The sequence below is a fragment of the Ictalurus punctatus genome, chromosome 13 (assembly GCF_001660625.3).
Source record: "Ictalurus punctatus breed USDA103 chromosome 13, Coco_2.0, whole genome shotgun sequence".
Classification (NCBI taxonomy): Eukaryota; Metazoa; Chordata; class Actinopteri; order Siluriformes; family Ictaluridae; genus Ictalurus; species Ictalurus punctatus.
The window spans coordinates 1,255,127-1,279,675 of record NC_030428.2 but is presented as its reverse complement, the minus strand read 5'-3'; the positions used below and the strand labels follow the sequence as shown (position 1 = coordinate 1,279,675).

The 24,549-nt window shown below is 45.4% G+C and overlaps 3 protein-coding genes across 3 annotated transcripts; 2 read left to right on the top strand and 1 right to left on the bottom strand.

Annotated features, from left to right (window-relative positions):
- Positions 1-516: 516 nt before the first annotated feature.
- LOC108274036 (gap junction delta-3 protein) lies at positions 517-3,821 on the top strand. The gene has a single exon (XM_017483819.3). It carries the CDS (start codon positions 2,840-2,842, stop codon positions 3,710-3,712), a length of 873 nt encoding a protein of 290 aa, XP_017339308.1. The 5' UTR covers positions 517-2,839; the 3' UTR covers positions 3,713-3,821.
- A 491-nt stretch (positions 3,822-4,312) lies between these two features.
- top2a (DNA topoisomerase II alpha) lies at positions 4,313-14,904 on the bottom strand. The gene is made up of 34 exons (XM_017483814.3): positions 14,662-14,904; positions 13,816-13,962; positions 13,630-13,720; positions 13,319-13,382; positions 13,041-13,186; positions 12,820-12,917; positions 12,291-12,503; positions 12,030-12,203; positions 11,844-11,945; positions 11,607-11,744; positions 11,352-11,490; positions 11,074-11,231; positions 10,837-10,962; positions 10,627-10,737; positions 10,433-10,538; positions 10,055-10,164; positions 9,850-9,942; positions 9,645-9,759; positions 9,385-9,506; positions 9,137-9,285; positions 8,807-9,038; positions 8,561-8,695; positions 8,228-8,428; positions 7,938-8,133; positions 7,741-7,832; positions 7,443-7,592; positions 7,266-7,349; positions 6,778-7,102; positions 6,396-6,575; positions 6,012-6,183; positions 5,856-5,914; positions 5,653-5,769; positions 5,056-5,294; positions 4,313-4,695 (listed from the first exon to the last, which is right to left on the bottom strand). Exons 1-34 carry the CDS (start codon positions 14,686-14,688, stop codon positions 4,561-4,563), a joined length of 4,746 nt encoding a protein of 1,581 aa, XP_017339303.1. The 5' UTR covers positions 14,689-14,904; the 3' UTR covers positions 4,313-4,560.
- Positions 14,905-16,384: 1,480 nt separating this feature from the next.
- samd14 (sterile alpha motif domain containing 14) lies at positions 16,385-24,205 on the top strand. Its single transcript, XM_017483818.3, has 10 exons — positions 16,385-16,571; positions 16,685-16,736; positions 19,707-19,759; positions 20,776-20,933; positions 21,021-21,639; positions 22,661-22,748; positions 23,090-23,158; positions 23,244-23,376; positions 23,760-23,843; positions 23,935-24,205. The coding sequence occupies exons 3-10, from the start codon at positions 19,711-19,713 to the stop codon at positions 24,118-24,120; spliced, it is 1,386 nt and encodes a 461-aa protein (XP_017339307.1). The 5' UTR covers positions 16,385-16,571; positions 16,685-16,736; positions 19,707-19,710; the 3' UTR covers positions 24,121-24,205.
- Positions 24,206-24,549: the final 344 nt, after the last annotated feature.

Sequence of the window (24,549 nt, the reverse complement as noted above, 5' to 3'; positions counted from 1 at the left end):
CACAGAATTAAGATTGACTGTACGCCATCTGGTCTGAAGCTCAGTATGTGTAGTGCAACAAGCCCAAACCCCACAACCTGTCTATCTTTTAGCAAAGCCATTCTGGATGAGATCATCTTGCTTTCATATGCTAACATCCAAACATAAGAGTGGCTGTTCTTTATCTAAATAGAACAGAAAACTGAGTTCATTCATTACTACACTGGTGTGTGTGCACACACACATACACACACTGATGGTATACTGGCATTTCAGCCTGTCAAATCACATTAGAAGATGCATTACAGTGCAAAGGACAGGAGCCAGCATACACAAACAAACAGACGAGCACATGCACTGAGGTAAAGAAGCACAAACCGGTAGGCTTCATGTCTGAAAATGGTTCTTTGCTGAATTTTCCACTATGTCTTGCAGGCAGCGAGAATCTCGAGAAAGCCTGCATGAAGACCCAAGAGGGAACAAACCAAGAAAACCATTGGGGGGGGGGGGGGGGGGGGGGGTGTGAGTGAACGCACTCCTCTTCTCTTCCATGAAGGGAATCACTCGATGATAGGATGACCCAAATTCTCCACCAGACATTGCAACAAGTCCGCATGGATTTAAAAGACTGTGAAGGGTAGGGGGCGGGGTGATAATCTTTTTTTCCCTCTCATTGGGCAGAAGAACAGTTACATAAAAGGCATCTATAATTCCTTTCCATGCAGATCAAAGAATGAGGCCTCCGTGTGCATATGCACTGCTGCTGCCCTGAGGGTGACGTACGTGTGCATGTACAGTATGCACAAGCCCCAGCCACCCTTTCCATCCATCTGAAGCAGCGAATTACCCCACGTTAAATATAGCCATCTCTGCAACCTACATTCAGCATTACGATAAAGGCCTGGGAGAAACGAGTCTTCTGTAACATGGAGTTGAATTCTGGATTCTGATTAATCAGGTGATGGATAATTTTTCCGACTGCAGCTCTGACAGAAGCGCAGCTGCAAATGAGGTTGATGTTTTACCATATTTGACCAGGGCAGCAAATCATGAACCCCAGGAGGACAACAAATGAGATGGAACTGTCTCTTCAACTTCTTTTTTCTCTGGTCCATTGGTGCAGGACACACTCTTCTCGGTTTTGCCTTTTTTACCAGGAAAGATTGAGGTTTTTTCAGGAGCAAGTCCCTTCATATGAAGTACTTGCTATTTCAATGATGCTGTAACAATTCTGCCACCTTGTGGATACCGTAGTGTACAACAGCTAAATTGCAGCACCGTGTAAGATTTAGTGGAAAGTAGGCAAGAGAGCACCAAATGTCTAGTAGGTAACAAGGTAACGTAGTAAAAATCCCAGCAAGCTTTTCAGGCTTTTGATTACTACAGCCATACTCAAATCAGCGCCACTTACTGCAACTTCCTCAATTACGTCTCACGTAACATGGAGCTTTGAGGAGACATAATACGTCCATCCATCTTCTATACCACTTATCCTTTTCAGGGTCACGGGGAAACCTGGAGCCTATCCCAGGGAGCATGGTGCACAAGGCGGGGTACACCCTGGACAGGGTGCCAGTCCATCGCAGGGCACAATCACATACACATTCACACACCCATTCATACACTACGGACACTTTAGACACACCAATCAGCCTACCATGCATGTGTTTGGACTGGGGGAGGAAACCGGAGTACCCGGAGGAAACCCCCGCAGCACGGGGAGAACATGCAAACTCCGCACACACAGGACCACGGTGGGAATTGAACAACCGACCCTGGAGGTGTGAGGCGAACGTGCTAACCACTAAACCTCCGTGTAACATAATACATTATATACTCAATTTTGCATTTAACAGGAACATCTATACACCTGCTCATTCGTGCAATTATCCAATCAGCCAATCGTGTGTCCTGGAACACACAATAGGGTCTAGGGTTCACACAGTACTGTGCGAAAAACAAAAAAAAACTCACCGTTCTGCAGGCGGAAAAGCCTTGGTGTTGAGGAGAAACGGCCAGACTGATTCAAGGTGACAGGAAGGCTAAGGAAGAACACCTCAGAGGTACCAACATATCAAACACTGAGGCTAGTGGATAAAAACGGCAGACCACTCCTTCGTGTAAGAACAGGAATCTGAGGATACACCGGGTACAGCCTCACCAAGCCGGGACAGTCGTAGCTAAAGACCAGGCGAGCTTGTGATGTAGCTTGAAGCAGATTTAAAAGTGCATAATAATAGACTTAACCCTAGTTGTTTTTGAAAGCTCCAAGATATTTTTGCCCTAGCTAAAAACATTTACTCTTGAATATCTTAAATCTCGGAATATGGCAAACGCGCCCCTTTCATTAGATACTTCTGCTTATCTCACACCGAAGCTGCTATCTCGGCCACACCATTTCCTGCCATTAAAACAAGCTTTGTTTGAACCCTTTGAAAATGCTGATTAGGATATGACCGTTATTTTCACGCCACTTCACTTAGGGCTGAGTCCAGGCGTCAAGTCTGTCCGACCTCTTCGAGTTATTTAACTGCAGTTCGTCTGGAAAACAACCACGATCAGGCTGCTAGATCCAGTCCTACTACTGGAAGAACCATGGATCCATATGCTGTTCTGTTGATGAGACCACTGGGAAAGTCCCTCTACATGAAGCTTGGTGGCAATTTGGAGTAATTTTGAAGTACGGTTTTTGTAATAAATCAACCCTGACAAGTAACTTCTTACCGCTGAAAGGCTTAACGGGACTGCACAGATCCTCTCTCTGGCGACATCTTGGATGATCTTGACCAGAACAAGTTTGTAAACTACACCACGGGGGGAAGAAAAAAGCGCCTCGTCCTTGTTTGTTTCCACCCTCAACATGGCGGACTGGGGTTTTCTCAGTGAACTGTTCGGGTCCCTGCAGGCGCACTCACCCATGCTGGGTCGTCTCTGGCTGCTCCTCATGCTGGTGTTCAGGATGCTGATCCTCGGTACAGTAGCCAGCGACATGTTTGATGATGAGCAAGAGGAGTTTTCCTGCAACACCTTGCAGCCAGGATGCAAGCAAGTTTGCTACGACCATGCCTTCCCCATCTCCCAGTATCGCTTCTGGGTCTTCCACATTGTGCTCATTTCCACCCCTGCTCTAGTGTTCCTCATGTACGCCATGCACCACCACAAGAAGCACCAGGTCCTCCGACAAGACTCCACTGTCAGCATTCGTGCAGCAAGGCTAGACCTCCACCTCAAGCGTCTCTACCTAGTCAACGTGGCCTTCCGGATGTTGTCCGAGGTGGGTTTCCTGATAGGACAGTGGAAGCTGTATGGCTTTCGTGTCGAGGCTCAGTTCCCCTGCAGTCGCTTCCCTTGTCCCTACACTGTGGACTGTTTCACCTCCAGACCTATGGAGAAGACAGTCTTCCTGCTCTTCTACTTTGCCGTCGGAATACTTTCGGCCGTCTCCAGCCTGGCTGAATTCATTCACGTCGTCTTCAAGTGGTTCACAAAGAGCAGAGATGGGTTAAAATCCCTGGCGAATTTTGAAATTCAGGAAGCGGTCGGTAAGAAGCAGTTGACCCAGCACGAGAAGAACCAAGCAAGAGCAGCGAAGCCAAGCAGAACCAGGGGAGTGCTGCGGTTCCCTGGACTGACTGGTAGGCCAAGAACCAACACCAGCTCAAGAAAATCCAGCATCAGATGCAAGAACCTTGGAGAAAACCCCCATCAGAGAAGTGCTGAACTAATAGTGTGAGGAGCAAAATATGAAAGTGTTGTTTAAGTGGCGTAGAAATCATTATTTGCTGATTTTTCACACACTCCATCTATCTAGCCAATATATAAAGAATTTAAATAAACTCATATGCATGGAAAAACATTTGGTCTGAATGTAAATGCGCAAATTATTTATAGTATACACACACACACACACACACACACACACACCTCCACTATATCAACTAGAACTCTGCATTCTGATTGGTCAGGGTGTTGATTAATTGTTTTAATAGCAACAGGTCTGACAGAAGCACAGCTGCAAACCACAGGTTTATATTAACATGCTAGTTGTATTTTTTATTGTTTATTAAACGGTTATGGAAGGAGTCTCCAGTCTCGGTGCTTTCTAACAGCCTGAGGTAAAGCTGTAACTACGTTTTCTGAAAGTCCGAGGATACCATTTACTTGTTCCGTGGACGTTCCACATGAAATAAAGCTATAAATGGAATAAAAAGGATGTACCGTTAAAGAATCGCTACAATACAAGAGGAATAAAGCACGGGGACATGCTCTTATAGGACAAAATTCAGCTTTGGAAAAACATTTCCTGCTAACAGAGGTCAAGAGACAGCTGAAGCAAAGTTTATTGGTTTTATTTTGGAAAAATGTTTAGTAGAAAAAGCAAAACAGGAAATATTTACAAGACAGACAAACAGCTCCTCAAAACACTTAAAAATCTTCCACATCAATATTCGACTTTTCCCCCAGAAGCTTTAAAACGTGATGCTGCGACACTAAAAAGGAAATGAAACCGAATACTGAAGGTTTAAAAACGCATGTACAACGTTAGCTTCATTCTGGCACCGCGAGGTGACGGTAAACAGGTTAAAAGTCACTGTCCGAGTCAGAGTCCAGCACGTAGGTGACCGGTTTTGTGCTGCGTGCCGTTTTGCTCCTCGGGGCCACGCCGGAGGACGTCACGTCCAAAGAAAAGCTCTCGTCGTCGCCCCGCTTGCTTTTCTAAACACAGCAAAGCAGATGGATTTGGGGTCAGTGGGTTCTCAGTGTACAGCCAGGAGGTCAGATTTTAGTTTATTTATTTAGTTAGTTTTAAAACAGTGGTGGAAATCATAACCCAGGAGGATATTTAGTTCTTATAGTACATGTATAGGTTAATATTACGTTCATTTTTTAATTATTAGCCGATTTCTTGAATAGAATGAAACCTCAACTACTCAAAAGCAGTTATAAACCAGTGGAGTGTCAGTGATTATTAGAGGCTACATCACACACGCTATTTCGAGGATTGTGAGAGCTGTACGATGCACAGGTTAGATAACCGCCGGTGAAATGGTTATACCGTGTTATACCGAGACGTACCTTTCCTGCAGCTGCGGCCTTGCCTTTGAGGCGGGCCATGAGGTTTCCTCCGTCCGAGTCGCTGTCCGACTCGTCGCTGCTCAGCACCGTCTTCCTCTTGCGCGCTGCTGCTGCTTTTTTGGCTGCCGGTGCGGGGTCGGAGTTTCCGGAGTCACTGGAGGTCTGAGGTTTTGCGGCCGTGCTCTTTTTAGCGGCGGCGGGTTTGGACAGCGCGTCGAGGATCGATGGCTGCTTCACATCTACACGAACAACCGCAATGTGAGCGATACGATCATGCTCATCGCTTACAAGATCTCAATACTTTATTTCTGTTCGATCTTGGATTCGAGCCTCAAGTAAAGAGAAATGCAAAAATCACAGGTTTATGTTGACACGCTAATACTAAACATCTAATGCTTTCTAATGGTTTCTATAGCAACACCCCTTTCGCAGGGACTTGTATGGGAAAAACAAAAAGTTTATTAAACATCTTACGGAAGGAGTCTCCAGTCTCAACGCTGTCTAACAGACAGATGTTAAGCTGTTACGGAGTATCCCCCCCCGACATCTTCAGGACTGATGGGTCTACTCTACGTTTCGAGTAAAAACCCAACGTACCTGTCGCCGTTCCTTTCTTTCTGGACGCCGCGGCAGTCGTAGTCTTCTTCGCCGCAGGTTTCCTCGCCGCTTTCTCTTTGGGCTTGGGCGGAAGTTTAGAAGCGGCGCTGCTTTCAGCTGTGTGCACACGCGTGTAGGCGTTAGCGAGAGAAAAAAAAAACGACAAGTGACAAATCTGCAAACTCCTCAGGTGAGTCACTTACAGGTGAGCGTGCTCTTCACCGCCTCCTTCTCGTCCTTTGTTTTTGGCTGGGTTTTTCTCCTGTAAGAGGATTTGGGGGCGTTATGACCGAAGGAACAGTTACAGGGAAAGCAGTGAAGAGAGAGACATGAACCATGAGGTGAGGATGAAGACTCACAGTGGAGGCGGAGCAGGTGAGTCCTGCTCACTCTCGCTGGGTTCTGGGACGAACATGTCATCATCATCATCATCATCATCCTCCTCAACAACTGCTCGAGCTTTCTTTTTGCCTAAACCTTCCCAGTTCTTAAATTCCTCCTCGCTGTCAGACAGGCAGTACTTCACACCAGCTGAAACACACAAATTCACATCTAAATAATAATAATAATAATAATAATAATAATAATAATCTACAAAATCACACACACACACACACACACACACACACACACGGGAGAAACGAGAATGTATAAGACCGTGCGTGTTTAATATAAACCTACGCCGCCGTTATAGAAAACTAATCGACGCCTTCTGACGGATCAGCGAGCGCGTGTTAAGTTACCGTTAGCTTTTCTGCCGGGCCGCACTCTAGGAGCCACGTCGCCTGCATCTCCGGACACGTCCGAACCTTCTTCCTCGCTCTCCTCCTCCTCCTCCTCGTCAGACGACCAAGTGTTCTTTTTCTTCTTCTCCTTCTTGACAGGTTTAAACTGCAGCGTGGTCTGCTTCCCTGACTTAGAAACTGAAATATATAAATAAATAAGTAAATAAAACGCGCACGCGCATACACACACATATACATACACACATACATATATATACACATACACATATATACACACACACATACATATATACACACATATACACATACACACACACACACACACAACTCCAAATTCACATATTTTAACATGGTAATACGTTCCCTTTTCACCGAGTACCTTTCTCTTTGGGTTCCTTCTTGGCCTTTTTGGTGAGACGAGCGGCGAGTCCCATCTCCTGAAGTTCCTCGTCCTCACCACCACCGAACTCCATCTTAATCACCATGCCGCTGCCGTCGCTCTCGCCCGCCTTGGCTTTGCCCTTCCTGGCTACGACCTTTTTGACAGCCTGGCCCTTCATGGCGCTGGTGATGCGTGGAATGACGCGTCGGCCCTGAGGAGTGGGCATGGTCTCGTTTTTCACCTTCACCACCTTAGCCCGGCCCCCTTTGGTCTTGACCTGGGCGACCGAGACCTGGGCGTCTCGCTCGGCCTGCTCCACGCGCTGCGGCAAAATAACGTGGTTTCTTAAATCGAAAACAATTGAACCGATAACAGCGCCACACGGCGTTTTCATCGTATTCAAACACCTTTAAAGATATTCCGCTTCCGCGCGGGATTATATACAAAGACGCCGTATTCTTTTTAGGTTACTGCAACACACCCACCTCGAGCTCCAAGGTAAAGGCGGCGAGATCCTCCTTCCACAGATCTGTAGGAGACTTCTTCTCCAACACGTTCAACTCATTCATCTAGAACCGAAAAAAAAAAACTAGTGTGCTTGATGCAGGTTTATCGGCGCATGTTTAAACGGTTCCGCTCGCGTCCCTCGCGTGGTCGGTTACCTTCGCGTCTCTCTGCTTGCACAGCTCGTCTTTCTTCTCTTTAGTGAGGAACCACATGGGCATGCTCAGGAGGTAATTATAGTCCGGTCCTGACGTCTCCTCCTCTTTTTCCTTCTCCTCGTCTTCGTCGCTCGCTTCTTCCTCCACTTCCTGGAACGAAAACACGCAAGACATTTACAGTTGAAAGAAAGAAAAGGCGAGACTGCATTCGTTTTCGTATCCCTCCATTAGAGATAGAGTGTGAGAGAGAGAGAGAGAGAGAGAGAGAGAGAGAGAGAGAGAGAGAGAGCGCGCACACCTTCTCCTGGGATTGTTTCCAGGCTTTAACAGGATCCGAGTCGTAGCCCATCTCCTGCAGCATGCAGATCAGCTGCTTCTTGGGCTTGTTCTCTGGAATAAATAAAAACGAACACCAGGTAACCTCCTAACTCCTCGACACAGACAGAACAGGGACAGCGTGCAAACGCTCCCGTTTGAACGAACAAACCCCCTCACCGATCACGAGCGTGCCCTGGATCTTCTCCAGAATGAAGCGCGCCTGGTTGGAGAGCTTGGCGTTTTCGGCTCCCAGCATGCCGAGCAGCCAGTCCTTCCTCAGCACGTAGTACTTCAGACGCAGCTCGAAGAAGTCCTTCATGATGTCCTGCACCGTCTCGTACTTCTTCAGGCTCCCCACGTGGTCAAACAGCACCTGTAACATGTCAAGAGGGACGTTTAGAAAGAACAACCGAGGAGATAATCACATTTACACACATCAGCAGGAAGGAAGTGCATCCCGTCTTTACCATGGAGTTGCAGGTTAGCGGGCTCTGGAGCTTGAAGACTTTGTGCAAGCCCGCCGCCTCGGCCTCGCGCAGCCTCTCCTCCGTCATTTTGACCACGAAGCGCACGGTGGTGTCCGTGTGGTACTCTTTATAATCGGTGATCAGGGCGGGAACCTTATCTGAGCCGTTCATCATCACCTCCAGCACGTTCTCTTTGTACGTCTAAAGGGGGCAGGAACACACACGTAAAGTAACATAATCGACTACTATAATTTATCATCACGGCTATATGCAGCTGAAGCATGATTTAGGGCGGAGTCTAGGAAAGGAAACGCTCGGGGAAAAAGGACCGACCTGAGTCCAGGTTTTTACGGGCAGCTCTGAGATCTCGATGGTGGTCTCGTCGATGATGGCCACCTCGCCACTGTTCATGTACTGGTTGGTAGTCAGCTCCTCGATCGTTCCTTTAAAGCCCTTATAACTGGGCAACTGCATGACGTGGAGAAGAACGAACAAAAAATTTTTAAAAATAGTAATTCTGCAGGATGTGATATAACGGACAGATAATACGCCAACATGGCGAGACGAGACGTTACGGACCATGGGCTGAGGCTCCTGGCCGTCGAGCATGCGGTGTATGTTGCTGACGATCTCGCGCACGTCGTAGTTGGGGAGGCGGCTGGCCCAGCCCGTCCCGATGCCATCGGCGCCGTTGGCCAGGACGAGCGGGATGATGGGAACGTACCACTCGGGCTCCACGCGTACGTTGTCGTCGTAGTTGTACTTCAGCAGGTTGTCGTCCACGGGGGGGAAAAGCAGCCGAGTCAGAGAACTACAGCACGAGAGCAGACATGCAGCTACAATACAGATCAAGAAGAGTGTGTGTGTGTGTGCGCGCGTGTATGTGTGAGCGCTCGTGTGTGCGTGTACCTGAGCATGGTGAAGATGTATCTGGGGCTGGCGGAGTCTTTGCCACCGTGAAGGCGTGTACCGAACTGCCCCAGGGGCTGCAACAGGTTCAGATTGTTGCTGCCTACAAAGTTCTGGGCCAGACCCACGATGGTCATCATCAGAGAAGTCTAAACACACACAAGAATTTTACTTTGCTTATTTATATCCCATCATAATCCAGACAACACATTATATTTAAAAGAATTATATAGTTAAAAAACCCTGACCTCTCCGTGGTGGTAGGCAGACATCTCGGCGACAGAACCGGCGAGCTGAGCCACCTTCACCTCACGTTTATCATTTCGCTTCATGCAGCAGAACATCACCTTCCGCTGGCCCGGCTTCAGACCTGACACACACACACACACACACACACACACACACACACACACACACTAATATTAATATTTAAAGGTCACACGTCCTTTCCCCTTCAGTGAATCAGCATATCCTTGATGGTTTAATAATAAAACATAGAACGTCTCACCGTCCACCAGACACGGGATAGAACGCTCGTTGTCCGAGTTGGAGAAAAGCACTAGCTCCTTGTTGACAAAGTCTCTGTAGGTGAGCGACGTGGTCTCCTTCCCATACAGATACTCCTGCTCTCACACATACACACAATTACAAAACTAGCATTTTCACACAACCGAAAGCAATCTTTGCGCACGTGTAATCGTAGCAGTCCTGACCTCGGGCAGGTTGTGCTCGCGGCGCTGTCGCCTGTTGATCATGAAGCTGGTGAGCCACTCCTTTCTCTCTTCCACTTTCTTCTTACTAAAGGCCTGGAGGAAAATAAAAATAAATAAATAAATAAATAAATAAATAAATAAATAAATAAAGTGTGTCGAGAACGAGTGTACACAAGTTTTTTTTTTAAAAAGTGGGTGTGATTACAAGGGTGATGGCCTCGTCGTCGGCGGGCCCGGAGTATTTAAACGGGATGCGGTGTCTCGGCATGTCCGAGAAATACTCTTTAGCCTCCTGGGCTGTGCTTGTACCCAAACCTGAAAAGGGGGGGAGGGGGAAAACAACAATCAAAAACCAGGTCAGATCGAGTACACCATTTCTCCAAAAATCTAAGAGTTAAAGAGTTCCATATAGGATTACACGTAAAACCCAACAAAAACAAGACGTGACACACACATTGAGACCCATCACCGTGATTCCTTCACGACCCCGCCCCCGTATCCCGTGCGGAACACGATCGAAGAGAAAAAGACCCGCTGCTGCTTACGTTTAGCGCCGGACTACCGCAGGTTCTTAGGGACAAACCTTTGTAGTACTTGATCCTCCATGATTTCAGGTTGCTCTGCTTGTCTTTCCACTCGGTGAACTCTGGGATGCTGTAAAAGGAGAGCGACTGCTTCTTATTCGACGCCTGCGGACAGACAGAGCACGTAAACACCTGACGGAGCGATTCAGAGACGATGGCGGACGCGGATAACTGGGACTGTTTAGCTGTATACCTTGATGATGGGCGTGATGAACTCCTCCAGGAAGTTGTGGTGCAGCAGCGAGGGCCAGTTGTGGTGGATGAAGTTGATGAGAAGCCCTTTGATGTGTGAGCCATCCTGATCCTGAAGTGGGGGAAAAACACAGCGTGTTATAACGAGAGAAAAAAAAAAAAAACATCGGAACGGCGCTATAAGGCGAAGCGTGATGAGACGGCGGCCGACCTGATCAGTCATGATCATGAGCCTGCCGTAGCGCAGCGTCTTGAGCGACTCGGGGTCGCTGTAGTTCTTCCTGTACTGCAGACCCAGGATCTTGATGATGTTGTTGATCTCGGCGTTCTCCATGATCTGCAACACACACACACACACACACACACACACACACACACACACACAATACCATAAGCGTACGTGTAGAGGTCTGAACCAGTGCAACAGTGTATCTGTGTGTGTTCAGACCTGTTTGTGCGAAGCCTCCCGCACGTTGAGCATTTTTCCACGCAAGGGGAAAACGCCGTAGCGATCGCGGCCCACCACGCCCAGTCCGGACACGGCCAGGGTCTTGGCCGAGTCTCCCTCTGTGAGGATCAGAGTGCAGCCGGCCGAGTTCTTACCACCTAAACACACACACACACACACACACACACACACACACACACACATTAGCAGTGGCTATCTGTCCACATACACACAAGGACGGACGAATCGTAAAGGTATCAGATGCACGGCGCCTGTACCTGCGTCGTTGGCGTCGTCCAGTTTGGGCACGCCCTTGATCTTGGTGTGTTTGACAGCCGAGCACTTCTTGTTGAGCTGAGTCTGAGCTTTAAACTTCACCCAGTTCATCACGCTCTCCACGATGCCGCAGCTGTTCGCCTGACAACGGAGAAAGAGCGCTTACTAACACACACACAGTTTTTATGTTATTGCTCGCTCATTAAACACTCCATTATGTTCCAATACAAAAGGACGCGTGCATGTGTGTGTGAGACCTGTTTAATGAACTTCTCGCCGAGTGTACAGGTGGAGCCGAAGCTCTTCTGCTGCAGCGTCATGTTCTCTTTGGTCTGTGAGTCGAAGCTGGGGTTCTCGATCAGGCAGTTCACAAACAGCCACATGTGGTTCTTCACCTGACACACACACACACACACACAGAGAGAGAGAGAGATAAAGCTCCGTGTTTCAGAGTTAAAACGGCGGTCGATCTAGAACACAGTGTTTCGAGTTACCTGGAACGGCTTGACTGCAACACCGCCCTTGTTCTTCTTCTTCACCACCTCGATCATTTTGGTTACGATCTGGTCGGCCACATAGTCTGTGTGTCTTCCACCCTGAAACACACACACAGAGTTTTAACAAGTGTACTCTATAGCTGGAGCGACGCAGCTGTTAAAGCAGCTGCACATCGTGTGTACCTTGGTGGTGGCGATGCTGTTGACGAAGCTGACTTGCTGGAAGCCCTTCTCACTCATGGTGAGACAGACCTCCCAGCGCGGGTTCACCACCTCGTGCACTACGGTGAGCGGAGAACCAGTCTCGTCCGTCCTGCCGTTCACGTACAGGTCTACGTAGCTGCGGAACCCGTTCACCTGAAACGCGCGATTAAAAACAGACGTGTTGGGGAGGTGATCTGAAGGTACGAACGCACACAGGAGAAAAGGAGGAAGGGCACTTACAGGCAGCTTGGTGCCGTTGAGGTACACCTTGACGCCTCTGGTGGAGCCGGCGATGTCATACGCTCGCCTGGTCAGCAGCGCCACCGTGTCACGGTCCAGAGACTCCATCTTGAACTTGGACAGATCAGGCTGGAAGGTGATGCACGTGTAGTCATCGCCGCTGAACGGCTTGATTTTGGACTCGCCCGCACGGCCCATGTTGTCGTACCACGTCTGCGGATCGTGCGATACGTAAACAGCAGAGACTCAGCGTTCGTGACTTTCGTTCAATCTAATATCATTTCAAACTGTTGGAATTTTAGCGAGAAAGGAATAAAAACACTCCCACAATGTTTTATAAGGGTGCCATTTTATAACGATCCGAAAATGTTCCCATATTATTCTGCAACGTTCCCGTAACATTCCCAAAATGTTCCCGTAACGTTCTATAACGTTCCCATAGCGTGCTAGAACACATTTTATTCGTTCGTGTTGTGGAACGTTCGAGAAACAGGTCGTGGACGAGTTAAATAAAACTGGGGCTTCAGACCTGTTTAAAGCAGTGCTTGGACTCCCTGCACGCTGTCTCCACGGTGAACTTGGTGCTGAAGATGTTGCACAGCTTGGCGCCGTATCCGTTACGGCCACCTAGTCTCACACACACACACACACACACACACACACAGAGAGAAAGAGAGCCATCCATAAGGATTAAGTATATCTCACAGCTCCATGGTGTGACCGTGTTGTCAGATAGTGTCCGTGTCGTACCCGTGACCTTCTTCTGGTCGTCGTCGTAGTTGCTGGAGGTGAGCAGCTGGCCGAAGATGAGAGCCGGCACGTACACCTTCTCCACTTTGTGCTCCACCACAGGAATGCCTTTCCCATTGTTCCAGATGCTGATGGTGTTGTTCTCTCTGGTGTTGCATAAAAATAACAACAAGAAAGAAAAAAACATTTCAGTCCGGGTAATACGGTTACATTTGTATTTTTTGCATTGTACATTTATGAACCCGTACACGTGTAAAGACGTGGATTACAACACTCACGGGTCAATGGTGATCTTGATACAGTTCATACTGCTGTCCCTCTGCTTGTTATCCGCAGCATTGACTAAAAAAACAAAAAAAAAAACAAAACGTGAAGTTGTTTTAAAAAATTTTTTTTTAAACGTACTTTAAAAATTAGCCCAAACATAATGCGCCAGGAGTTTGTTTACGGTAGACGTAAAACTCCAGGAATTACGGTATTCTATGCATCACTAATATTGACTTCAACGTAAGTATATTTAAATATATAAAAATAAAACATCGTTAAAAATATACGGAATTCGGTAATTGGGGTTGGTGCGGACGCGTACCTAGGATCTCGTCAAAGATCTTGTAGAGGCCGGGAACATACGTGATGTCCCTGCAGTTCATCCCGACCACTTCATCAAACACCCACATTTGCTGAAACACAACAACAGGTCAATACCACGCGCCCATATTTAGCCACACGGACAGACAAAACGCTTGCAAATCACTTCGAAGACCTTCGCTCGTACCTGCTTGACAGGCTCCACGGACCCGATGTAGGTGTCCGGCCGGAGCAGGATGTGCTCCAGCTGCGTCTTCTTCTGGTAGATGCGCTCCACGGAGAGGTGCTCTGCATTCTTCTTCACTTTGCTTGGGCCCTTGTTCTCGAACAAAGCCTGAGGAGACACATCAGTAAATTGCTGTGGTACAAGACAAACACTCTTGGTGTGATGGGGTTCGAAGTATGCCTAAGTATTTTTTTTAAGCGTATGCGCACAGTCGTACGCATAGCCTTTGCGCGTACGCAGGCGGTCGACGCATGCGCGTTACGTCAACTTCCACTACACCTCCTGGCCTACAAGAGTCAGTTCAGAGCAGTAAAGCAGGTCTTCTGGTGTGGAAGGACAATAACGAAGACGAATCACAACAACACGAAGAACAATGCTTGGGCAAATCTCTCGCTTGATTAACATCCATATTCTTTTTAATGCTAGAATTATACAAATGTTTTTTTCTGCAAGGATCAACGGCACTGGGTCACTGTTACCATCTTGTGGAGCAACTAAATAGCGCAAAAGAATTAAATACGCGTACAGTACGCGCGTACTCTGCGTCACGCGTAAAACGTGAAGTATACCTTGGACGTAGCCGCACATTAAGTTCTTTTGCACTATTTAGTTTGTAGCATCAGTACTACAGAATGGTTTGTAATATTGATGCCAAGTCGATTTCATTCAGTTCAGTAACTCACTGCTATTTACTTACACAGGCACCAGTATGAGGAAAAATAGAATTAAATTTGCTTTTTAACTCCAAAGGAATTCCTTTCCAATAAAATGAACACGACATTCTGCATATAAACTGTAATTTTTTACCTTCAGTGGTGCTTCCGTTGCGGCCATTACCTCAGGCGGTCGGAGCTGCCTTTAAACGTCGAATAATTCCTGTTATTAAGTAATTTAAACACTAACCTGCCGGTACAGAACCGACAAAATTCCTGTTGCTAAAATACACTTTTAAAAAAACCGTTTTGGACTTATTTGAATTATCGTTAGTGTTTACGCCGCTACCTCAAACTCAACGCCTGCTAACTAACCGCACCAGCGCGAGCTCAAGTTACTTTTAAATTTCAAACCAAACGCAGCACTTCCTCCCGCCACAACGGATTAACCAATCAGAGTAGAGAGGAGGCGGGTCCACGCGGCATCACTGTTTTGTTTTTATTAAAGAACGACCATTTTATTGATTTCTACCAGTTGTTTTTATAATGTAAAGACATTTTTTTTAAATCACAAAACACACACACACACACGTATATAAATAATCGTGCTGGGAACTCCGAATCTTTCCAATGATTCAATCAATCGACTCGGCTCATCATGAAGAGTCGACTCTTTCGGCTACCAAACGGCTCCTTGCGGTTTATCGCCACAAACCTGGTTTAAAGGTGCATTAGTATTTTTATTTTTTTTTTAATGTCCTTACTTTTACAAATAACCATGAAAGCTATGTAGAGCATGTTTAAAACAATAACCCAAGCTTTAGTCTTAATGAAAGTGTGTTAATTCGCCGAGAAACCCCGATTGGACAACGTGATTTCCGGGCCGGAAACCTTGTTTATGTTTTTAAAAGACATTTTAAAGCCGCGTTCAAGAAAGTGTTCTCGTCCTCGTAGAACTCGCAATCACAACTTGTAAACTAGGAATTTTCCAAGAGCGCTGACTCGCACCACCTATTTCTTTGTAATAATCCGTATAATCGACTATTATTAATGTCTTAATGATGCAAGATTAATCTGAAAATAAACGAAACACATACGTATGTATTTCGACATACGTACATATTTCGCAGCCGTCGACGACATCATCTCACACGGATTCATTAAGGCGTTAATAGTGTTGCCAATAGTGTTGAAACTCGTAATTCCCAGTCCGAGGACGTGAGCATCTCAGAGTAGAGTGTCCGGGTTGTCATCTAGTAATTAGGGTAATTCCGATTCCAACAGTGTGAGAGCAGCGATAGACGCTATATACGCGCAACCGTAGATCCTGGGGGAGGAGCCTCGTGAGTTATGGGTTATCTCAATCATTCCAACGTCAAACTCGTCTAACCTTTAGAGACCTCATCTTAAATAAAGGCAGAACATGCAACGCCACGCCACAGTCAAAGTCACTGAGATCACGTGTTTTCCCCCATTCTGATGTCTGACGTGAACGTTAACCGAAGCTCTCGGCCCGTATCTGTGTGATTTTATACATTTGCTCGTTCAGGTGAGCTGAAGGACAAAAGGAAACGATGATCCTCTCGGAGAAAATTCATCAGCATGTGGTATTCAGGATTGTGTACCACCTTGCTGGGTTTATTATTTAGTTTTATTTATTCAAAAAGATTACTTAGGGGGGGAAATGGCAAGGAGCCGTTCGGGAGCCGAAAGAATCAACTCTAATTGACTCTCAAGTGCAGAAAAAAGAGCAGAATTTCCCATCAGTGAGGTAGTCTTTAAGTGGAAATAGAGGATGGACTGATTCATGGACATACATTATGTTACCCCTCCTCCATTCTCTCTCTCTCTCTCTCTCTCGCTCCCCCACACATCATTTCATCACAGCCTTTGGGTGTGAACAGAGCTGTTGTCCTGAACCCTGATGCTCCTCTTGTCTCGCAGAGTGTGTGTTTGTACGTGTGTGTGTGTGTGTGTGTGATTGTAAATGAATGAATCAGTTTGAGATCTAATCAGCAAGTCAGGCATATGAGCAACTCTGTGGGACAGCGCTTCTAACCAGAGGTGGGGTCCCTCACTTCTTTCATTCTCTCCCTCTCTCTCTCTCTCTCTCTCTCTCTCTCTCGCTTTCGTCCATTTGCTTCAATGAAAAATGTATGATTTTGTGGTGCCTTCAGCGCAGCAAACGGGAACTACATGGGAGCTCTTAACTACTACATCTCTCTAAAGGTATTGTTATTTTTTTCTTTTTAAAGAATGTTTCATTTGCTTGAGGATAAAAATAAAGAATCTGCTCCATCTAAGAAAATTTGGTTAGCACGATTATAGAACCTGGTTTTGTCCTAAAATAGTTCCTTTCGACTATAATTAAATGTGGTTTTTGACCGTAGAACTGTTTCAGAGCCACTAAATATCGCGTAGGTCATTCACACAGATGTTAAATATCGTTTTTGATTGCTGTTTTGTTGGCTGATGTGTTTCACAATAGATAACACTCACCGTGAGCGTGCTCTTAGGAAAATAATCAACAGCGGAGTTGCTGAAAGTGCTCCGAAGTTGATTCTTTCCCCATAACCGCAGGTTTATTTATTCCTTTTATATACAACAGCAATTTCGCAACGATCACAGCATGTGTTGGAACGTCGACGAAACAACGTCCCGTTCTCACTTACGTTATAGCAGCTATAAACAGGCGTTCCCTCACTCGCATGTCCCCGTGAACGAGCTGTTATGACAAAACCATGACGTATTAATACTGTCAGAGCTGATCATGTTTAGGAGTGCAATGTCGCTCGTCTTGTTCGTTATCGTTTTTGTTTTTTTCTTTGCTCAGAGAGAGCAGGAGCAGATTTGCTGATCAGTGCAGAACTCTGTTTTGTCTTCGCACATCTCCATATTGATTTGTTTGCCATAGCATTTTCCCAGACTGTCAGCTACTTAGCAGGGATGTTGTATAAATGTGTGTGTGTGTGTGTGTGTGTGTGTGTGTGTGTGTGTGTGTGTGTGTGTGTGGTTTTATGGCCACTAGCTTCGTATCAGAGGTGCACTGATGCATTATGGGGGCTTATTGTAATACAAATTGAGGTGAGTCCCTTGACAGAGAAACACTGCATGTAATATCATTTTTTAAAATGTGTCCCCAAATGTGTGTGTGTGTGTGTGTGTGTGTGTGTGTGTGTGTGTGTGTGTGTGTGTGTGTGTGCAACCTGAATTTCATGAATTTTTAACCCCCACAGACTCCTTGATTACTGAACTTGCTCTTGGCTATGGGGGGAGGGGCAGTCGTCGACTGCTGAGAACCCGGCGAACATCTTTAGGTTAGCCGAACGTTATCCGAACGTTACGCTACGAACAGTTTCTACTGGTGTGTGCATAATGCAGGCCTTCAGTTCCTGCCGTGTCGTTGGAAGGTTTTGAGATATTAGGAAGGTTAACACAAACGTCTTCATAAAGATATAGCCCTGTGTCGAGATACCACCTATTAACGCTCTCCGTCTCTATTCCATAAAAAAAACAACAACAAAAGATACAGTTTTACAGAAATATACAGAAAACTTCTAGACAATTCTGTAAGCTGTTTACTTAAGATATGGACTACTTCATTTAAATCACTTTGATCGTTAAATAAAGATACTACGAGTCCGTGAGATGATCGGCGATACAATTTCCTTTAAAAAAAGAAGATACTGTGAGAACATGAGATAATTTGAGATTCAATTTCCTTTAAAAATGATACTATAAAAGCATGAGATAATCTGAGATAGAATGGCCTTTAAATGAAGACACTATAAAAGCATGAGATAATCTGAGATACAATGAATTTTAAATGAAGATATTGATTATCTTTAAAAGAAGATACTATGAGAGCGTGAGATAATTTGAGTTACAATTTCCTTTAAAAATGAAGATACTATGAGAGCGTGAGATGATCTGAGATGCACCGAACTTGAAATGAAGATATTGTAAAAGCATGAGATACTCTGAGATGCAGTGAACTTTAAAAGAAAATACTATGAGAGCATGAGATAATCTGACACACAATGACCTTTAAAAGAAGATACTATGAGAGCATGAGATAATTTGAGATACAATTTCTTTTAAAAATGATACTATAAAAGCATGAGATAATCTGACATGCAGTGAACTTTAAATGAAGATACTGATGATCTTTACAATTGATCTTTAAATGGAGATAGTGGGTCTCTGTTAGTGCTTGCTGCAGTTCTGAATTTTGACCACTAGGTGCAATAATAAGCTACAATAAATAGCAGCCAAAGAACATCATTAGTATTCCAACAGAATATAAAACGTATAGAGGTGTGAATAAGGACGTCATGAAGATTAAATATGAAGATAATCGACATGTTTCAAGGTCTGATGCTTATTTGATCTGTGATTTCTCTTCCTCTGTATATTTCCGCAGCATTTGACGTTTAGTCACACTGTTCATTATTCTTACATATTTGGAAGGTACCAGATGGCACGAAGACTCTGCTGGCCCCTTCACCCAGGCACAGTTGGCATGTGTGTGTGTGTGTGTGTGTGTGTGTGCCAATCTCTCTGGATATGGCCAACTGGTCAACACTACCTGTGTGTGTTTGTATTTGGACAGAAGGACAGGAGTGACATTTCTTTCTTTATTTTTAAAGGAAAAGATCATATACTAATAAAGCTATTATTTTACTATATATATTTACTTTAATTTAAACGTTTATAATTATAAAGTGTACATACGGTATAAGTTATAAATGTGCTAAAATGCAATAAATTCGAATCCATCGAAATATTCGCGCGCCCTCATTTAACGGATCGTTAACGCCTCATCATTTAAATCGAAGAAATATCCCTAGACGATTTTTAAGATCGGACACTGTTGGATATCGTGAGGATTATTCAGGGAAAAATTCTTACTCTTTATGGTCAATTTAAATCATAAATGGTGTTTTTCGATCACACTAATCAAAGTGTTTAAAAAAAAAAAAAATCGATGTAATTTTTTACATTTAAAAAAAAAAAATTTTTCATTGAAATGAATTTTTGATAAACGCCGGGTATAATATGCTTATGATCATTATAATAAATCGAAAAAATATAGCGAATTCAAATCACAAAGGATCTGATGTAGAAACTGGACCTGTACGTGCAGCGTTCCGCCGTACGTAAAACGATTTATTTATTTATTTATCTCTTGTTCTGCAGATAGATGGCCATGTCCTCCACCCCGCTGGCCGAGACGGAAGAAGATGTATTTGGTGAGCGACCTCTTCGCTCGCTTCCCTTCCCTTCCCCCTCCTCCATTAGTGCACCATCCCAGCCTTTAATTCGCACACACTGAGTGCGTTACGGCTGGAGAGTGGATCAGCAAACCCAGAGCACTGATACGACCGTGAAACAGGATCCCGTACACGTGTACTCTTCTTCCTGCAGTGCTCCATTAGTACCTTCGCATCGGTTTTTTTGTTCCCTTCCCGACGCTGTACTCGTTCTTCCGTAGCTGTGGCTAATTTTCTTAATTGACTCTGTTCAAATTTTATAGGCTTCATAATCTACCCTCTGCCAGCTTTAATTTGTGAGTCGAACGGTAAAGCCCCGTACACGCCGCCAACATCTTCACCGCTGTCGTCGTTTATTGTTTTCTCTGCTACGTTACTACCAACCCTACGAGCTTTATCCAGTCAGAGCGTAAAACGTTGGGCGGCTGAGCAGTGTGTGTAAAAACATTCTGGAATTAAAGGTCCAATTTTACAAGGTCAAATATTTCATGAGATCTCCAAGCGATGGACCTGTGGAACAAGATAATTGGGGATGATTACATCACGACGTTCACGGCGTAAAATAACGCACTCGCGTATATCAGCGCGCCTTTTGAAGGAGACGGGTTAGTAGACTTTGGGATCTTAATGCTCGCTGGAGGCTGAAAAGTTATACGGCTGGAATTATCCAGGACCAGCTCTGATGCTTTATGAGTTTGGCTTGAGGGCAGATCTTCACATTCCTCAGACCTTGTTAAAGCATCTCTCAGCCACAATTTCTTCCTTCACTGTGTGTGTGTGTGTGTGTGTGGAATATCGTTACATCATTCACTTTGGTAATCTGTGGCTGCTGACAGCGTAATAGAGCTCCGGCCCTGCTTTACGACATCACCGTGTTTCACGGCATGCACGCGGTGATGCCTGAAGAATTTCCTGAACATGTTCAGGTTGGCCATCTACAGTAACGATTCTAATCATTTCTTCTTCTTCTTTTTTTTTTTTTTTAAATCTGTAAGATTTGACAGACGCGGTGCCTGAGACCGAGCGACTGGACAGCAGCTTACAGAAAGCTAAAGCTCAGCTGTCTATCAAAACCAGGAGGCACCGCCCCTCCAGGTCCCGTCTCCGGGACAGTCTGAGCTCCACAGAGGGAGAAGACAGCCTTGATGGAAAGGTGTGTGTTTGTAATTTTACTAATATAGGACAAAAAATTGCTCGTTAAGTGTGACTAACGAAGGTTTTTTGCATTTACGTGCACCAGAGCTACAGTGGCCTGTTGTCTGGCTCCTGCTCGCCTCTCCACGTGTCCTTACGCTGCCCCTCCCCCTTCGCTGACCTCCAACCTTCCTCATCTCCCGCAAGGAAGGAGAGATCCTTCACCTTTGACACAGCTGAGAGCGAAAAGAAAGAACAAAGAAGAAGGAGTGCATGCTTGCTGAATCCGTCCTCTCCAACACACCTGCTCAAGGGGGATCATCTCCAGCAGCGCCGGGAGGACAGTTCCCAACTGTGCCAGGGGGATCATCTGAAGCGTTACCACAAAGAGAACTCCCACCCACACCACAGGGGCCATTCCCAACTGCACCAGGAGGACCACATTGACCCCCACCAGGCTGCCCATCTCCCACTGGACCCAGAGGACCACACCCACCCGCGACAGGCTGACCATATCCAACAGCACCGAGAGGACCACCCCGACCTGCGCCGGAGGGACCATCTCCAGGAGGACCGCACACATCCGCACAAGAGGGACCAACTTCAGGAGGACCACACCCACCTGCACAAGACGGACCAACCCCACATGCGTGAGAAGGACCAAGTCCAGCTACATGAGGAGAATCATTCTCCCCTGTGCCAGAGGGAGTACTCTCAGAGTGAAGGTAGACCTTTTGAATAATTGAGGTTGAGAGTTTTCACCATCTTAACATACACAACACAAAGCACACATCTTCTGCATGACAGGAGTGACCGGTGGAACACAGTGGCGTAGAGTATAGTTTGTTTTGATTTTTTTAAATAGAAACACGCTTTAAACCTTTAGCATTAGGTATAATTTTGGTAAATCGCTACACTTAGAGATTCACACAGTTAATCTCATTGAACTCGGACCGTCTAACTATCTATCTTGCTGAGTATGAAGGTCCACCACGTGCAGAGGCAGAACCGTGGCATCTCCGGTTCATTGTAGAACTCAATTTGAGCATTTGTTTTCCTGATTAGATTTCTAAACAGATGGGTTCGCCAATTTTTAACCCAAACCCGCTTGGCTAAGGTCTGCTTCTGAAGTCAGCTGACTCGGTCTCGTGGATTTCAAACGGGTCATCCAACAAACGTTCACAAAATGATCATGTAGATAATAGAATAGCCCACGAAATGGCGGAAGTGGTCCAATCAAAGAGACGCTGAAGAGCAATCAGCAATGGAACATTTTTTCAATTAGAAATGGTTGCTAGGCTTCCATGCGAAGGTGCTTCAGGGTATATGAGGATGGACATATAGGGTTGGCATTGAAATGTAAGAGACAGATACGGGCGTGGCTTAAAGTCCGAATATGGGCATGTGCATGTGTCTTTAAGCTCACATATCAAAGTCTTTATGCAGGAAGGAGGAAGTCATTGTGGATGAAATATATTTTCTCCATGTAGTTCACTGTATTATTCCCCAAAATGCCCAGTGAGTATAGCTGAAAAGTGGATCCACCCTGTCCTTCTGCCTCTGAGCACACGCCTCACAGCGAGAGTAGCAGCACCGTCTATATAAAGAAAAAACGATGGTGTATAACGTATGTGTGTTGACTCTCAATGTTCGTCTGGTCTAGTCATGAGTTAGACCCTCCTCGCTGTCCTCGGAGTGTTCTACAGTACAGTAAGGTCTTATTATGGTCTTATTATGTGTGTTCAGATGACGGTCGTGATATTGCGTCAGACGAGCCGAGCAGCCCGACAGTCCTGCTGGACAAGAAGACCAGGAGGCGTTTCCTGGATCTTGGGTCAGTACAGAGAGAGTTGTTTTTTTTGTTTTTGTTTTTTTTTTAAATCAAACACAATGTTAAGTATAATACACAATGTTAGAGTTACAAATATTTATACCGTGCATATTCTGAATTCTGGATTCTTTCCGGTGGAGGAACGTCCTGCTTATAGCTGCTGTAGCGTAAGTGTTGACTGACTTGTTTTGTGGCCGTTCTGTAACTATAAACGGATAAAAAGTACTACTTATCATTCTTTAGTTAATTCAAAATGGCTGCGGTATAACAGAAAGCCTGCTTCATCACACCACGAGGTCGCTCATTATTTGAGTATAACAGCTCTCGTGCGTTTCTCTGCACAGGGTCACTTTGCGGCGCACGTACGGGAAGGTCAGGAGGGAGCGAGCCAACAGACACGCCGCGGAAAACCGGTACGGAACCGACGAAAAAGCAAGCGAATACACGCACGTGCATCCACGTGGATTTATTCAGATAATCATACTCGATTGGTTGTAGGGAGCCTGACGGAGCAGGAAGCCGTTCCACGCGTTCATCTGGTCCACCGTTCGTGCCTTTCTCCTGGTTGAGTGAGAGAATAAGGGGCTCCGGTTCTCCGAAGAACTCCAGCCAATCCCCAGCCAAGTCGGAGGTTACCTTGAAACTAATTCAGAGCGTTCGTTTATGGATTAGCTTTAGACTTTTGTGAACGCCTTTTTGAGTAGTTCAACATTTTATCTAGCGCTAGGGGGCCAAGCACCGAAGGTCATTAGGCACCCTACTGGAATTGTACGTTTTCTTATTGATATTCTTGTGTAAATTCATGTTCAGTTGTAAATTCTGGAAATGAAACCCAACTACATACAGGTTTATGCAGTAATATTTGGTCGTACATACAAAACAAAAACACAGAGTTCGTTAGGTACGTTAAGTTTGAAATCGACACTATGGCAGTTCGTTCTGAACGTAAGTCGACACAGTAAGTGATCACGTGATATCTCTCGTAATATTGTGTCTCTCTTTTCCTTTTGGAAGGACGAGGAGTTGAAAAACGACGGCAGGTCCAGCAGGACCGAATCGTCGCAGCCGTATCAGAGTCTTTCCGATCACTCGGACGAGGTGCGTCTTAGATCTCCGGAGGTACATTATCTATGCTGTAAATGTTTCCGAGCGTCGAGGCAAGTGCGTGAGCGATGGCGTGTTTTTACAGGGACGTGATGAGCGCGCAGAAGCCCGCGTCGTGAAAAAGAAGACCATCCTGCCGTTCTCATCGGGCGGAAGAGACAGGACAGAAAAACAGAACGGCGTCCAAAGGGACAAGAGGGACGACGGACACGGCGGAGAAGGCCAGAAATTACTGAGCTCTCAATCACACTGCAAGCATTTTGATTTATGAATAAACTCGTCCTATATGTTTTATTTTTCTTCTTGTTGTTTTTTCAGCTGTAAATACTGTAGGCACTGATATTATTGTAACGTATTCAAACAGCTTAATAAAATGTTTTGAAACATTCCGAAATTAAATAAACGTGCAATTTTGTGTGTTTAACTATGCAGTCTAGTGCAAAAGTTTGCGCACCCTTAGAAAATGGAGTTTTGTTTATACCAACAAGTTTGGCTTTACAGTTCCTTCATTATCATGAATACTAAAACTTGTCAAAAATATATTAATACTAAAAGAGTTTTTAAAAAAATGACTATAAAACTTGCATTTATCATTCTAAATGTAATCAAATAATAAACGACGGAATGGCAGGATGCCGCAGAGATACGGTTACAACCCAGAAGTGTTTTATTCCTCATACTACAGCAATTTGCCAACATT

Bases quoted from the DNA above. Each gene is read 5' to 3' on its own strand.
- LOC108274036 (XM_017483819.3), top strand. From the start codon at position 2,840: ATGGCGGACTGGGGTTTTCTCAGTGAACTGTTCGGGTCCCTGCAGGCG.
- top2a (XM_017483814.3), bottom strand. From the start codon at position 14,688: ATGGCCGCAACGGAAGCACCACTGAAG. The intron at 12,918-13,040 runs GTACGACACGGA...GTGTGAGACTAG, and splicing joins CGACCAGAAGAAGGTCACGG to GTGGCCGTAACGGATACGGC. The intron at 9,507-9,644 runs GTGAGACGTTCT...TGTGTGTGTCAG, and splicing joins TATCCCGTGTCTGGTGGACG to GTCTGAAGCCGGGCCAGCGG.
- samd14 (XM_017483818.3), top strand. From the start codon at position 19,711: ATGGCCATGTCCTCCACCCCGCTGGCCGAGACGGAAGAAGATGTATTT. The intron at 22,749-23,089 runs GTCAGTACAGAG...TTCTCTGCACAG, and splicing joins AGGCGTTTCCTGGATCTTGG to GGTCACTTTGCGGCGCACGT. The intron at 23,159-23,243 runs GTACGGAACCGA...GATTGGTTGTAG, and splicing joins AGACACGCCGCGGAAAACCG to GGAGCCTGACGGAGCAGGAA.